At 46.0% G+C, this 14,433-nt stretch overlaps 1 protein-coding gene across 3 annotated transcripts in view; it reads left to right on the top strand.

Moving 5' to 3' along the window:
* Positions 1 to 1,461: 1,461 nt before the first annotated feature.
* The window catches only part of LOC148517924 (protein kinase C delta type-like), a 52,647-nt gene continuing 39,675 nt past the window's right edge, over positions 1,462 to 14,433 (top strand). Inside the window, exons 1-2 of one of the 3 annotated variants that reach the window (XM_088478084.1) lie at positions 1,462 to 1,526; positions 13,555 to 13,728. In XM_088478084.1, the coding sequence (XP_088334210.1) occupies positions 13,606 to 13,728 (123 nt within the window). In that variant the 5' untranslated portion in view covers positions 1,462 to 1,526; positions 13,555 to 13,605. Of the gene's footprint in view, positions 1,527 to 13,525; positions 13,729 to 14,433 lie in introns of those variants that run through there. The other 2 variants (XM_088478085.1, XM_088478086.1) reach the window with 2 other exon arrangements.

The following is a 14,433-nucleotide window of genomic DNA, read 5'->3' as shown; positions in this document are numbered from 1 at the left end:
TTAAACAAGATAAAGGGTTTATATCCAGTGGCGGGCTGGGCCGGGGGGCAGGGTGCCATGTGCCCCCCGGGCCGCAGCATCATGCGGGCCGCGGGCCGGTGCTGTCTGTGTCACTGTAACACAGACTGCACCGCGTGTGTAGCGCTGACCGGACGGAGTTCGGTCAGCGCTACACTGACAAACACACAGCCGCCGGCTCCGGCAGCTGTGTGTTTGTTGTAAGCAGCAGCCAATGAGAGTCTGTCAGACTCTCATTAGCTGCTGCTGCGCCCACTGCGGGAGCCACTCCATCTTCTGGCTCCAGCAGTGGGCAATGGGAGAGACGTCATAATGTCATATGACATCTCTCCTATAATGCAGAGCGGCCCGGCCCGGGAGGACAGACGGAGGAGCTGATGGTGGCGGCAGGAGCGGGGATTTGGGTAAGTGTTTTTTTTTATTTTGTTTTTTATATTACGTGTGTCTACTGGGGGGGGTGTCTGGCACTACTGGGGGCACTGCAAAGGGGGGACTACTACTACTGGGGGCATTACAAGGGGGGTGGGGGACTACAACTACTGGGGTCACTACAAGGGGGGGACTACTACTACTGGGGGCACTACAAGGGGGAAGGGAATTATTACTACTGGGGACTACTACTACTGGGGGCACTATAAGGGGACTACTTCTACTACTACTGGGGGCACTACAAGGGGGGTGGGGGACTACTACTACTGGGGACAACTACTACTGGGGATACTACAAGGGGGGGACTACTACTACTGGGAACACTGCAAGGGGGGGACTACTACTAGGGGCATTACAGGGGGGGACTACTACTACTGGGGGTACTACAAAGGGGGGGACTACTACTACTGGGGGCACTGCAAATGGGGGGACTACTACTGGGGGCACTACAAAGGGGGGGACTACTGCTTCTGGGGGCAATACAAGTGGGGGGGACTACTACTGGGGGCACTACTGGAGGCCTGCATAAGGGTGTTCTCTCCTGTGGCACACGGGGGCACTGCATATGGGCACTATGACAGGGGGCTGCCCTAATCTTTATTTTTACCTTACATTAATCCCATATGGACCCGCCTCCACCCTGAAACACTGGAGGGGGGGGACGCTGTAGCACGCATATTCTTCGGACACCGCCGCTACTCCTTTGCCAGGGCCGCCTGCATGCATTTGCCCCCCAGGCTAAAAGTTGCCAGCCCCTGTTTATATCTCTATGCATTCATACATGTATATTATTACTATGGATAGTATTAATTAATATTATTACTGCACTTGGCAGTAGGTAGTAGGATACAGGAATAAAAATCTTCATGTCACTTGGATGTCCAGGTCTTTATGTGGTCTTTGCTGTAATAAAACCCTCAGTTAATGATCTATAATATATGGCAGATGTTGATGTTCTTTTATCTCACCTTTTCTCTCTATCAGGAACCAGCAGTGCTCAGTCATCCTGCCATAGAGCCTCTGAGACCATCCAGAGACTTACATTTTACCACCAGTTAGGCCAGGGTAGTTTTGGAAAGGTAAGCAATGAAGTTCCAATAGTCACAGGGGAGTTTGGATGCTATTAGAAATGAGCAAAGCTGCAGCACAATTTCATTCAATCTGTCAGTTTTGATTTTGCATACACATTCCATGTAATGATATTCCTCATGTGGAAATCCTCATGTTTACTTATGAATATTTGTGTTGTTAATGTGTTATGAAGTATAAATGTGAGGCCTATGGGGTTGGATTGGAGGGCTTCTGGATTGAAGCTTATGTACATGCTCGGGTGAGCTACATATCTAATAGTCTGGTTGTCAATAGATTTATTTGGGGGAGAATAAAACTTCATTGGAACTTTGTTTGATCGAACCATATTTAACAGGTATAGTGCTGGGATGGTGGCAGAGTCACTTCATTGTGCTATGTGGTGCAGTTGGGGTTTAATTAGTGAGCAGTTTACAGAGAGGTAGAAAAATCTAAAGATAGACACATAGGGACTGATTCTGATGCATGTGCAAGTGTGTATATCTGCAAACCATGCATGTACCATAGAAAGCAAATGCTGACTGTACATGTACCATAGAAAGCAATCACTGGCTGCACATGCACCATAGAAAGCAATCACTGGCTGCACATGCACCATAGAAAACAATCACTGGCTGCACATGTACCATAGAAAGCAATCACTGGCTGCACATACACCATAGAAAGCAATCACTGGCTGCACGTGCACCATAGAAAGCAATCACTGGCTGCACATGTACCATAGAAAGCAATCACTGGCTGCACATACAACATAGAAAGCAATCACTGACTGCACATGCACCATAGAAAGCAATCACTGGCTGCACATGCACCATAGAAAGCAATCACTGGCTGCACATGCACCATAGAAAGCAATCATTGACTGCACATGTACCATAGAAAGCAATCACTGGCTGCACATTCACCATAGAAAGCAATGACTGACTGCACATGCACCATAGAAAGAAATCACTGGCTGCACATGCACCATAGAAAGCAATCACTGGCTGCACATTCACCATACAAAGCAGTGACTGACTGCACATGCACCATAGAAAGAAATCATTGACTGCACATACACCATAGAAAGCAATCACTGACTGCACATACACCATAGAAAGCAATCACTGGCTGCACATGTACCATAGAAAGCAATCACTGACTGCACATGCACCATAGAAAGCAATCACTGGCTGCACATTCACCATAGAAAGCAATCGCTGGCTTCACATTCACCATAGAAAGCAATCACTGGCTGCACATTCACCATAGAAAGCAATCACTGGCTGCACATTCACCATAGAAAGCAATCACTGGCTGCACATTCACCATAGAAAGCAATCGCTGGCTGCACATTCACCATAGAAAGCAAGCACTGGCTGCACATGCACCATAGAAAGCAATCACTGACTGCACATGCACCATAGAAAGCAATCACTGGCTGCACATACACCATAGAAAGCAATCACTGACTGCACATGTACCATAGAAAGCAATCACTGACTGCACATGCACCATAGAAAGCAATCACTGGCTGCACATGCACCATAGAAAGCAATCACTGGCTGCGCATGCACCATAGAAAGCAATCACTAACTGCGCATGCACCATAGAAAGCAATCACTGGCTGCACATACACCATAGAAAGCAATCACTGGCTGCACATGCACCATAGAAAGCAATCACAGCTGCAATCACTGGCTGCACATTCACCATAGAAAGCAATCGCTGGCTGCACATTCACCATAGAAAGCAAGCACTGGCTGCACATGCACCATAGAAAGCAATCACTGACTGCATATGCACCATAGAAAGCAATCACTGGCTGCACATACACCATAGAAAGCAATCACTGACTGCACATGTACCATAGAAAGCAATCACTGACTGCACATGTACCATAGAAAGCAATCACTGGCTGCACATGCACCATAGAAAGCAATCACTGGCTGCGCATGCACCATAGAAAGCAATCACTAACTGCGCATGCACCATAGAAAGCAATCACTGGCTGCACATACACCATAGAAAGCAATCACTGGCTGCGTATGCACCATAGAAAGCAATCACAGGCTGCACATGCATCATAGAAAGCAATCACTGGCTGCACATGCACCATAGAAAGCAATCACTGACTGCGCATGCATCATAGAAAGCAATCACTGGCTGCGCATGCATCATAGAAAGCAATCACTGGCTGCGCATGCACCATAGAAAGCAATCACTGGCTGCGCATGCACCATAGACAGCAATCACTGGCTGCGCATGCACCATAGAAAGCAATCACTGGCTGCGCATGCATCATAGAAAGCAATCACTGGCTGCGCATGCACCATAGAAAGCAATCACTGGCTGCGCATGCACCATAGAAAGCAATCACTAACTGCGCATGCACCATAGAAAGCAATCACTGGCTGCGCATGCATCATAGAAAGCAATCACTGGCTGCGCATGCATCATAGAAAGCAATCACTGGCTGCACATGCATCATAGAAAGCAATCACTGCACATGCATCATAGAAAGCAATCACTGGCTGCGCATGCATCATAGAAAGCAATCACTGGCTGCGCATGCATCATAGAAAGCAATCACTGGCTGCACATACACCATAGAAAGCAATCACTGGCTGCGCATGCATCATAGAAAGCAATCACTGGCTGCGCATGCACCATAGAAAGCAATCACTGACTGCGCATGCATCATAGAAAGCAATCACTGGCTGCGCATGCATCATAGAAAGCAATCACTGGCTGCACATACACCATAGAAAGCAATCACTGGCTGCACATGCACCATAGAAAGCAGTCACTGGCTGCACATGCATCATAGAAAGCAATCACTGGCTGCACATACACCATAGAAAGCAATCACAGGCTGCACATGCATCATAGAAAGCAATCACTGGCTGCACATGCATCATAGAAAGCAATCACTGGCTGCATTTACACCATAGAAAGCAGTCACTGGCTGCACATGCACCATAGAAAGCACATGCACCATAGAAAGCAATCACTGGCTGCACATTCACCATAGAAAGCAATCACTGGCTGCACATGCATCATAGAAAGCAATCACTGGCTGTGCATGCATCATAGAAAGCAATCACTGGCTGCACATACACCATAGAAAGCAATCACTGACTGCACATGTACCATAGAAAGCAATCACTGGCTGCACATGCACCATAGAAAGCAATCACTGGCTGCGCATGCACCATAGAAAGCAATCACTGGCTGCGCATGCACCATAGAAAGCAATCACTGGCTGCACATGCACCATAGAAAGCAATCACTGGCTGCACATGCACCATAGAAAGCAATCACTGGCTGCACATACACCATAGAAAGCAATCACTGGCTGTGTATGCACCATAGAAAGCAATCACTGGCTGCACATGCATCATAGAAAGCAATCACTGGCTGCACATGCACCATAGAAAGCAATCACTGACTGCGCATGCATCATAGAAAGCAATCACTGGCTGCGCATGCATCATAGAAAGCAATCACTGGCTGCGCATGCACCATAGAAAGCAATCACTGGCTGCGCATACATCATAGAAAGCAATCACTGGCTGCACATGCACCATAGAAAGCAATCACTGGCTGCACATGCACCATAGAAAGCAATCACTGGCTGCGCCTGCACCATAGAGAGCAATCACTAACTGCGCATGCACCATAGAAAGCAATCACTAACTGCGCATGCACCATAGAAAGCAATCACTGGCTGCGCATGCATCATAGAAAGCAATCACTGGCTGTGCATGCATCATAGAAAGCAATCACTGGCTGCACATGCATCATAGAAAGCAATCACTGGCTGCACATACACCATAGAAAGCAATCACTGGCTGCACATGCATCATAGAAAGCAATCACTGGCTGCACATGTACCATAGAAAGCAATCACTGGCTGCACATGTACCATAGAAAGCAATCACTGGCTGCACATACACCATAGAAAGCAATCACTGACTGCATATGCACCATAGAAAGCAATCACTGACTGCACATGCACCATAGAAAGCAATCACTGACTGCACATGCACCATAGAAAGCAATCACTAACTGCGCCTGCACCATAGAAAGCAATCACTAACTGCGCATGCACCATAGAAAGCAATCACTAACTGCGCATGCACCATAGAAAGCAATCACTGGCTGCGCATACATCATAGAAAGCAATCACTGGCTGCACATGCACCATAGAAAGCAATCACTGGCTGCACATGCACCATAGAAAGCAATCACTGGCTGCGCCTGCACCATAGAAAGCAATCACTAACTGCGCATGCACCATAGAAAGCAATCACTAACTGCGCATGCACCATAGAAAGCAATCACTGGCTGCGCATGCATCATAGAAAGCAATCACTGGCTGTGCATGCATCATAGAAAGCAATCACTGGCTGCACATGCATCATAGAAAGCAATCACTGGCTGCACATACACCATAGAAAGCAATCACTGGCTGCACATGCATCATAGAAAGCAATCACTGGCTGCACATGTACCATAGAAAGCAATCACTGGCTGCACATGTACCATAGAAAGCAATCACTGGCTGCACATACACCATAGAAAGCAATCACTGACTGCATATACACCATAGAAAGCAATCACTGGCTGCGCATGCACCATAGAAAGCAATCACTGACTGCATATGCACCATAGAAAGCAATCACTGGCTGCACATACACCATAGAAAGCAATCAGAATCCCGACCCGGGACTAAAGATAGGCATACTTACCACCCCTCTCGGCATGTTCATCTTTTAGGTTTCTGGCATCGGGCTATTCAGCCACCGGGACTACCGCTGTTGCAAAATCTTTGGCAGTAAAAGTATTAGAAAAGACTCAGGAGTTAGTTTACTCTGTGGTTTATTATGCAGTTTGTTATCCATACATGAGATGGGGTTTCCAGATCCACACTGTCAGGCCTCTCTTAGGGCTCTATTTATTAACATTATTTTTACTAAAATAAAGTGAAATAGGGTGTTTTGACACCCTTTTCAAATTTTTTAGTTTGCCCTACAGTTACTATAGGGCGATTGGAGTAGAATTCGTAAAATTCTACTCCAACCCCTAAGTATCACTTATTTTTAGTAAGTAGATTGCATTTCCCATAACTGTAATGGGAAATGTGATCTGCCTGGTAGTAACTAAAAATAAATAGTGAAAAAAATACCTAGGGAGGCCCTGTGATAATAACGCCATCTGGAGGTGGCGTTATCTAGGGTCTCCCCCAGTTACCGGACACCTGCTGTGCTCTAAAAGGCTGAGCAGAGGCGGGAGCTGGCCCCAGTGATCAGCTGTGTGGTCTCCCATGCTGCACTGCGGCCCGGTCATCAGGTGATCGAGTCCCAGTATGGGATATCACCTGACCGGAGGGCATGGAAGACATCGCCGTAGGCCCGGATCATGCAGGTAAGTGTAATTAAGGGAGTGGGGGTGACGGGGGGGTCCGAGATTGCAGTGGGCGGGGCTTAGAGCCGGGGGCGGGCTTAGCACAAGGGGGTAGCAGCTGCGGCCGGTCGGCGCATGCGCGGGCACTTTGTCACAGTATTTTTTGCAAAAATACCGTGACTAGTGGGTGGAGGGGATTCACAGGGACAGAGCTTTATCGCAAGCTCTGTCTCTGCAAGGGTCAGAGGCGGATCTAGACTTTTCATTTAGGGGTGGCTGTTTAATCATAATAACCATGACTCCTCCTCTTTCCTATCCTGGCATCTCCCCTTTTGGGTGGGGTGGGAACACACCTTAGTGCAATTGTGAATAGGTGCATGGAAAGGTATGCGTTCATTATCCCGGCAGACGTGATGATGACGCTTACAATACCAGCGCCAGTATCCCATCTGCCGTGATGCCTAAGGTAAGTAGCGGGTTGGTGGGGATGGTTAGGCACTAGACGGAGGCTGAGGCACTGAGGGAGGAGGGTTGGGTTTAGGGTGCAGGGAGGGGGGCGTTAGGTTTAGGCACTATGGGGCGGTTAGGTTAAGGCACCAAGGAAGGAGGGTTAGGGTAGAAAGAAGGTTAGCATACCGACCAGCAAGTGTCGGTATGTTAACCCAGTCGGGACCGAGACGTCAGGATTCTGACTGCCTGGATCTGCTCCCCATGGAAAGCACCTAATATATATATATATATATATATATATATATATACATATATACACACACATATATGTTATATATACTGTATCTATATATACATATACACACACATTTACATATATATATATATAAACACAATTCACTGAAAGCCCGGCACTCTGCTGACCACAATGAGGGTCTATACCTTGCTCCGGGTGCTCTCAGAAAACAGAGATCACTCCCCCAATGTAAACAGCAGCACATCAGCGGCACTCCGAAGACTTCGATAAAGGTGAAAACAGGTGTCTTTTTATTCTACGTTTCGGGTTCAGTGACCCCTTCCTCAGGAACACACATTATGTGTGTGTATATATTATATACTTCACCCCACAGCTCCTCAGTTGTTGGTGCCAGCATGCACATCACAGAGTGACACACACAGTTGTTCCTCAAACCCTCCCCAGGGCTGCAGAGACTGGCTGCTCCTGCAGTGTGCGGCACAAATACCAGGGGGGCAGAGTGGTGGGAGGAGGATGAGGGGACGCTTGGAACTCTAGCAGGAGGGATAGAGAGGTAATAAATGGGGAGCCTTCTATTACCTCAGAGGCAGAGCTGCTTCCCTTGCTACTGCCTGGCCTCGGTCCTGGAGCCGCTGTCACGTTGGGCTAGACAATGAGCATCAGCAGTGGATTGTGCCCAGTCGGAAACAGACAGGAACAGGAGGTGGAGGAGCGGAGCGGGAGGCGGGACCATCAGCTAACACTGCAGCACTGCCAGTGCCACTGAAGTCACAATACTCTATGGTCATGACTTGCACCTGGAACATGAGGCTGCACACTGTATGGGGGAGTGTCTGGCGCTTGCGCTAAGGGGGGCGATCGCTCCAATCACCCCCCCACTGGATCTGCCACTGGCAAGGGATTTGTAGTAATTCCCTGTGATATTGACTGAATTCGCAATGCAAATTGAGTCGGTAATATCACACTACAATCTGCATTACAATGCGGATTGTAGTAAATAGAGCACTTAGTGCCCCTGGTCACTGACTATCAGAGAAAATATGTGACAAAAAATATTGCATCCATAATAAATAAAATTGTTGCCTAAACAAATAAATGATGCCCTTGATAATAAAGAAATATGATTATAATGAAATTAATCTTGTCCCTGATGTTAAAGAATTGACCTAATCCTAAAGAAAGAAATCTTCCAACTGTGGTCCTGATTCACTATGGAACGCAACTGTGAATGCACTAGCAATTACGCCCGCAGTTCAACTGTGATAGTATGGTAATCCATTGCGATCGCTATGCCGCTGGAGACCAACATAAGGACGCCCACTTTACCTTACACACATCCGTAATGTTTAGCAAGACTGTGAAACCATCAGTACAATCGTGTACCATCGCAGCCACACTTGCACAAGCCCTGACCTTACTCAGAAAGTGCTAACTTCCATGCACGCTATGAGGCCTCAGGCTGTGTAGGGCACCATAGTGGATAATTTATGCACGCCCCTGCAATGGCGTTCAAACGCATTGGCATGCCTGAGTTCAGCCGACCACCCCCGTTACCACCCACAAACAGCACTTCCTGGCAATCACTCTACGATGGGTCTGTGTAGTCCCGATCCCAGTAGATATATATATCATCAGAAATACAGCATGAAATATATTTTCACATCTGAGCCAATTCACCCACCCGCTATCAAGAGATCCCTTTTTGAACTAAGGAAAACACAGACGCGGCGGCACCGACGGTGACAAAGCGGGATGACAAAACAGCAGACCGCTGTGGCTATTGTGCCTACACTAGTGAGATGAGATCGGCATCATAAACACAAGCTTCTGCATATATATTGTGGTTAAATCAGAAAGCACTGTGCGGATACAGTACCCCTGGACTGATAATTTGTGGGAGTCGCTCCAGCTACAATAAAACTCTAGAGTAGTAAATAGAGACATTACCAGCGCTTTGGGACTATATCGTCCCTTTGTCAAGGCTTGATAAAGGGATGAAATTGTCCTGAAACGTTGGTGTCACATTTTTCATATGTACTTTTAAATATACGCTTTTGACACTTTCATACAAGTCTCCGAGTGTTGCCGCTTGTTTGTGCTGGTATAGTATATGTATATATATATATATATATATATATATATATATTATATATACACACAGTATGCCAGCACAAACAAGCGGCAGCTTGTTGCTTGTTTTTATACATTTCTGTGGAACCGTTAGTATTGTCAAAAGCGCAGACAATGCTATAATGTAAACTGGGCACTGCAAACAAACATAAAATGAAACAGCCTCTGAAGGATGTGACTCTAGAATTATTGGGAGTTCCTTCAAAATTATAGTTACACCCTGACCCTACATAATATGCATTAGGCTCCAGTGAGCCAGGATAGTTAATAGCTGGGTAGCCAATCAGGAGCCATCTCTTAAGGTGCGTACACACTAGATGATTTTTTGAACAATTTACCAAATTCCAAAGCATCAGAATCGTTGTGAAGTGCGCACTCTTGTGGGGTCATCAGCCACATCATCAGGTTGGTCCTACATGCAGCTCTACATGCAGTCCAACCTGACGATGCGGCTGATGACCCCATGTTGTGGGATGCGGCAGGGTAAGACATTGGGCAGTCAGGCACCGGATCGTCTATTGTGTACCATCCATCCGATATGTCAGCCCCTCGGCGGGGGGGGGGGGGAGACACCCAGTGCCAGATGAAGGTCCACATGGGCCTGGAGCTGAAACTTATGAAGGGCCTATTGTGTGCCGGCGCAGGGGTTGTGACCAACACAACATGGGTCTGACTAGTAATGTGGAGGGTATGACCAATGTTGTGGGGGCGTGGCACTCCTCCAAATATTTATTCTTGCCAGGTGCAATCGGCATCAGCACTCAGGGAACTTTTAAACAGATGAGTCAGCACTCAACACTTGTGTTCCAATGTTTCAGAATTGAATTCTTTCCTCAGGGAACAATGGGCCTGATTGAAAGTTGTACACAAACCCAATGATTTACGTACATCTCTGATGTTTGTCAATCTGCACATGCACAGAACCTGTACTGCATATGTGCAGATCTCTATCTGCGATTATGGTTGCAGTGCTCCCTAAGCCACAGCATGATTGACATGCTGCAGCTGTTTGGGGACAGGGAAGGGGGGTTGATGGCCAGAGTTACAGAAAATGATGGTGTGTCAGCCCCATTTTCTGGGCGTACAGAGGCTTGTGACTGCACCCTTGGATGCAGCTTCACTTGCCCCAGAAGTGAGAAATTCACAGCCATCCTTGGTAACCTGAGGGTCACTCAAATGAATGATATTCATACAGATGGTCATACTGCTCGGATCACAAAGCATGCAGTGGGTGTTTTTCTTTTACATATTTTAATACAGCAGTTGCGTCTCTCTGTGAGAACTGTGCACAACTGTGAATCAGGCCCAATGTACATTATAAACTCACCTTAAATATCCATAGTTGAGTTTCCAGCATGGACCTGGCAGGCTGCAATCGGCGGCAGCTGCTCTCGGTAAAAGCAGAAGTGCATAATCACGTTGGCGCATCCTGACTGGGGTTTGCATAGTTACTATAATAGAGTGTATACATAAAAAGAAATAGTCCCAAGTACATGAAAGAAGGTAATAACACATATACAAACATAATGATCCTGTGAGCCTAAGATGCTAATCACAATGAGCCAATAAACCTGACACGTATATAATAAAAAGAATGTAACAACTGCATTAGAGTCCTTATCACATAGAAAATGTACAAATCAACTAGGTCTAAAAGGAAAAAAAGTATAAATAAATCTGCAGCACATATAATAGGCCTCCATCTACATAATGTAATGCTGCATTCAATTGTTGACATCCTGGATGTCGACATTCAGAACATGTCAACTTTATGCAGTCGACATGCTGAATGTGGACAAAATATAGCACTCCTGTCGTCAGGGGTATGCCAACACTAAAAGAAAATAGCTTACCTCATATCCCATGATACCATGTGCGATTCCAAATGCTGCCCCGCATTTGGAATCACACATCCTGACTATAGTACACTGTGTTGGTGTCATAATAATAAATATATATATCTGTATATACATACACACACACACATATATATCTTAATCCGCCAACATCTGTCCCGCCTCTGACATGCATAGTGGGAGCCGGGGCACTCACCATAAGAGCCAAAAGCATCCACTGCAGCGAACCACAGGACAGGCCGTAGCTGGAGAGGACGAAGGAGGACCACTCTGTGGGTGCCAGGAACGGGTAAGTATTGAGCAGGGATGGATTGGGGAGGAGGGGAGCTGGATGGATCGGGAGGCAGGATGGGGCTGAGCGAGTGGCAAACCGAGTCCCTTTACTAGTGTGTGTGTGTATGTGTGAATATAAATATATTTATAAAATATATGTATTCGTATCCACTGTTGTCCTTAAAAAGGAATATATGTATATATATATATATATATATATATATATATATATATATATATATCTATAAAGGGTAATGGTCATTGACAAAATCATGATGAAGCCTGGACCTTCACTCATTTGAACTGAAAATAATGGAGTTCTCCCTCTCTGTGCAGGGAGGGAGCAGCAAGGTGGTTTTCATTGGGCTGGGCTAGGGCTGGATTAATGGTTTGGGGGTCCAAGTCACTTAAAAGTGGGGGTCCCTATAGACTTAAATTAACAGCATAGTCATAATAAATTAGATAGATAGTAAGAGGGAGCTACAAATAGGCGGTACATAATAAAGAGCCTTTCACACCATTTCCATAACATAAGAAACATTTATTTAGCATATATTCATAATTTCATATACAAGTATTCACATAGGCAGAGCCACTCATGCAGATCACATATAAAGTCACTCATGCAGCAGGTCATATATGCAGTCATATATGCAGCAGGTTACATGTGCAAATAAGCATGCAGGGTCACACATACAGAGGATCATATATGCACACATGAGACACACACACATACTGTACTTAACAGTAGTTAAACTCTCTTACCTTGCAGGCAGGTACTGGATGTTGTCACTAGGGAGTTGAAAGTAAACAGGGGCTCTGTAGCAAATAATCTGCCCTCTGTCCCATGATGGCAAACCATCAACAGTCAGCAACAGGCAGGAGGACAGTACACTGGGCCGTTTAGCCCCGCCCCCACACTCGGAACACGCCCCCACACTCGGAACATGCCCAAACTCTCTTTGCTTGCTTCCTTGCACTGCAGCAGTTCCATTTTAATTAATGTCCGTTTCCTCCCTTTAATCCAGCTCTGTGTGCAGGGCCACGGAGAGCACACGCCACACAGCAGCTGGCAGCTTGAGGCAGGATTTTTTTTTTTCTATCAACACTGCCAGCTGATCCTGTTGACAATGGGCCTATTTTTATGGTGGGCCTGGAGCTGAAGCTCCACCCGCCCCATTATTAATCTGGCCCTGGGGACACCGGTCGCATTGATGGGTACAATCGTTGTTTAGTGTGTACCAAGCTTTACACTGTCAGCTAATCACACATTAGAGCAGCTGCATATTCCAAGTACTTCAAGTCTCTTTCTGCAAAGTGGAAAACACTAATGCACACTTAGCAAATGCTCCTCTCATCAGTATCTGCATACTTTTACCTCCAGCAATTAAGGTGCTGATAGGGGGTGGAGGGTGGTGTATATTTCAAAGTACCTGTCCAGGAACACTTGGAACTGGTGATCAGACCCTTATCCTCCCATCCATGGTCCCAGCTAAATTGGATTATGGGTGTGGGAGGGTGCATACATAGCAAAAGCTTCTTATGGGTTTATCGTTTCTTTTTCAGTAATCCAACAGTTAATACACAATCACTGTGAAACAACAATGCATTTGCCTTTACATTCCTGTGTGGCTTATGAGGATGACTCTGTAATATTTCCTCTAGGTCCTGCTGGCTGCAGATTCCTATGGCAGTCACCATTTGGCCATTAAAGTCATGAGCAAGAGAGAGCTGCTAGCGGAGGGCGAGGAGGATATGGTGTTTGTGGAGAGGAGGATATTAGAACTTGCATCGGGAAGCGCCTTCCTTATCCATGGGTACTTTGCTTTCCAGACCAAGGTACTGCTGTCATTATCGCTTTATTGCTCAATATATACACATATACAATATATCCTCAATTTCCTCTGCTGTGACTCTTCTTTCCTAGAAAGCAAATCTCATCTAATAATTTCCAGAAATCCTGGCATTCTGTATCTACAACACTTGGTGATATAGAGATTATTGAAAATAGACAATAGAATTGAACATTGTACCTGAGTGTATGTGTCGCATCAGACTATTAAGTGCTTCCTGCAGTTTTATATTCATGTACACAGCAATTTTGTATCTCCTGCCATATCTACTCCAGTGCTGGCAGTACATGAATATGGTTACATTTCTTATTAAAAGTGAAGGATGCAGTTGTTAAAGTGGGCCGAAAAGAGGCGAAACTGCATTCCGTCAGTTCCTCGTTCCCCCTCCTCCAGCCCACCTTACCCGACCAGTCGCCCCATGCCGCAGGGAGGCTCCATTTGCCGGGAGGCTCCATTTGGCTGTTTACTTGGCCTAAATATGTCACAGACATTCGCCGATAATCATTTAATAGTGGGATTATATGAGGAGCTGCAGTTACTGGGCTGATAAATGGGAGGACATAGCAGGTGATGAGTATGGGATATCCTAACATAGAAATATAGCTAAGAGCCAGCTGTCCACTATTATAGGGATATATAATTTATTATACCACCATCACTGCTATAACACATTCCTCCCTAACCTCTGTAA

Source organism: Taudactylus pleione, unplaced genomic scaffold (assembly GCF_031769625.1).
Source record: "Taudactylus pleione unplaced genomic scaffold, aTauple2 ptg000206l, whole genome shotgun sequence".
NCBI lineage: Eukaryota > Metazoa > Chordata > Amphibia > Anura > Myobatrachidae > Taudactylus > Taudactylus pleione.
This window is presented reverse-complemented; position numbering and strand designations above follow the sequence as displayed.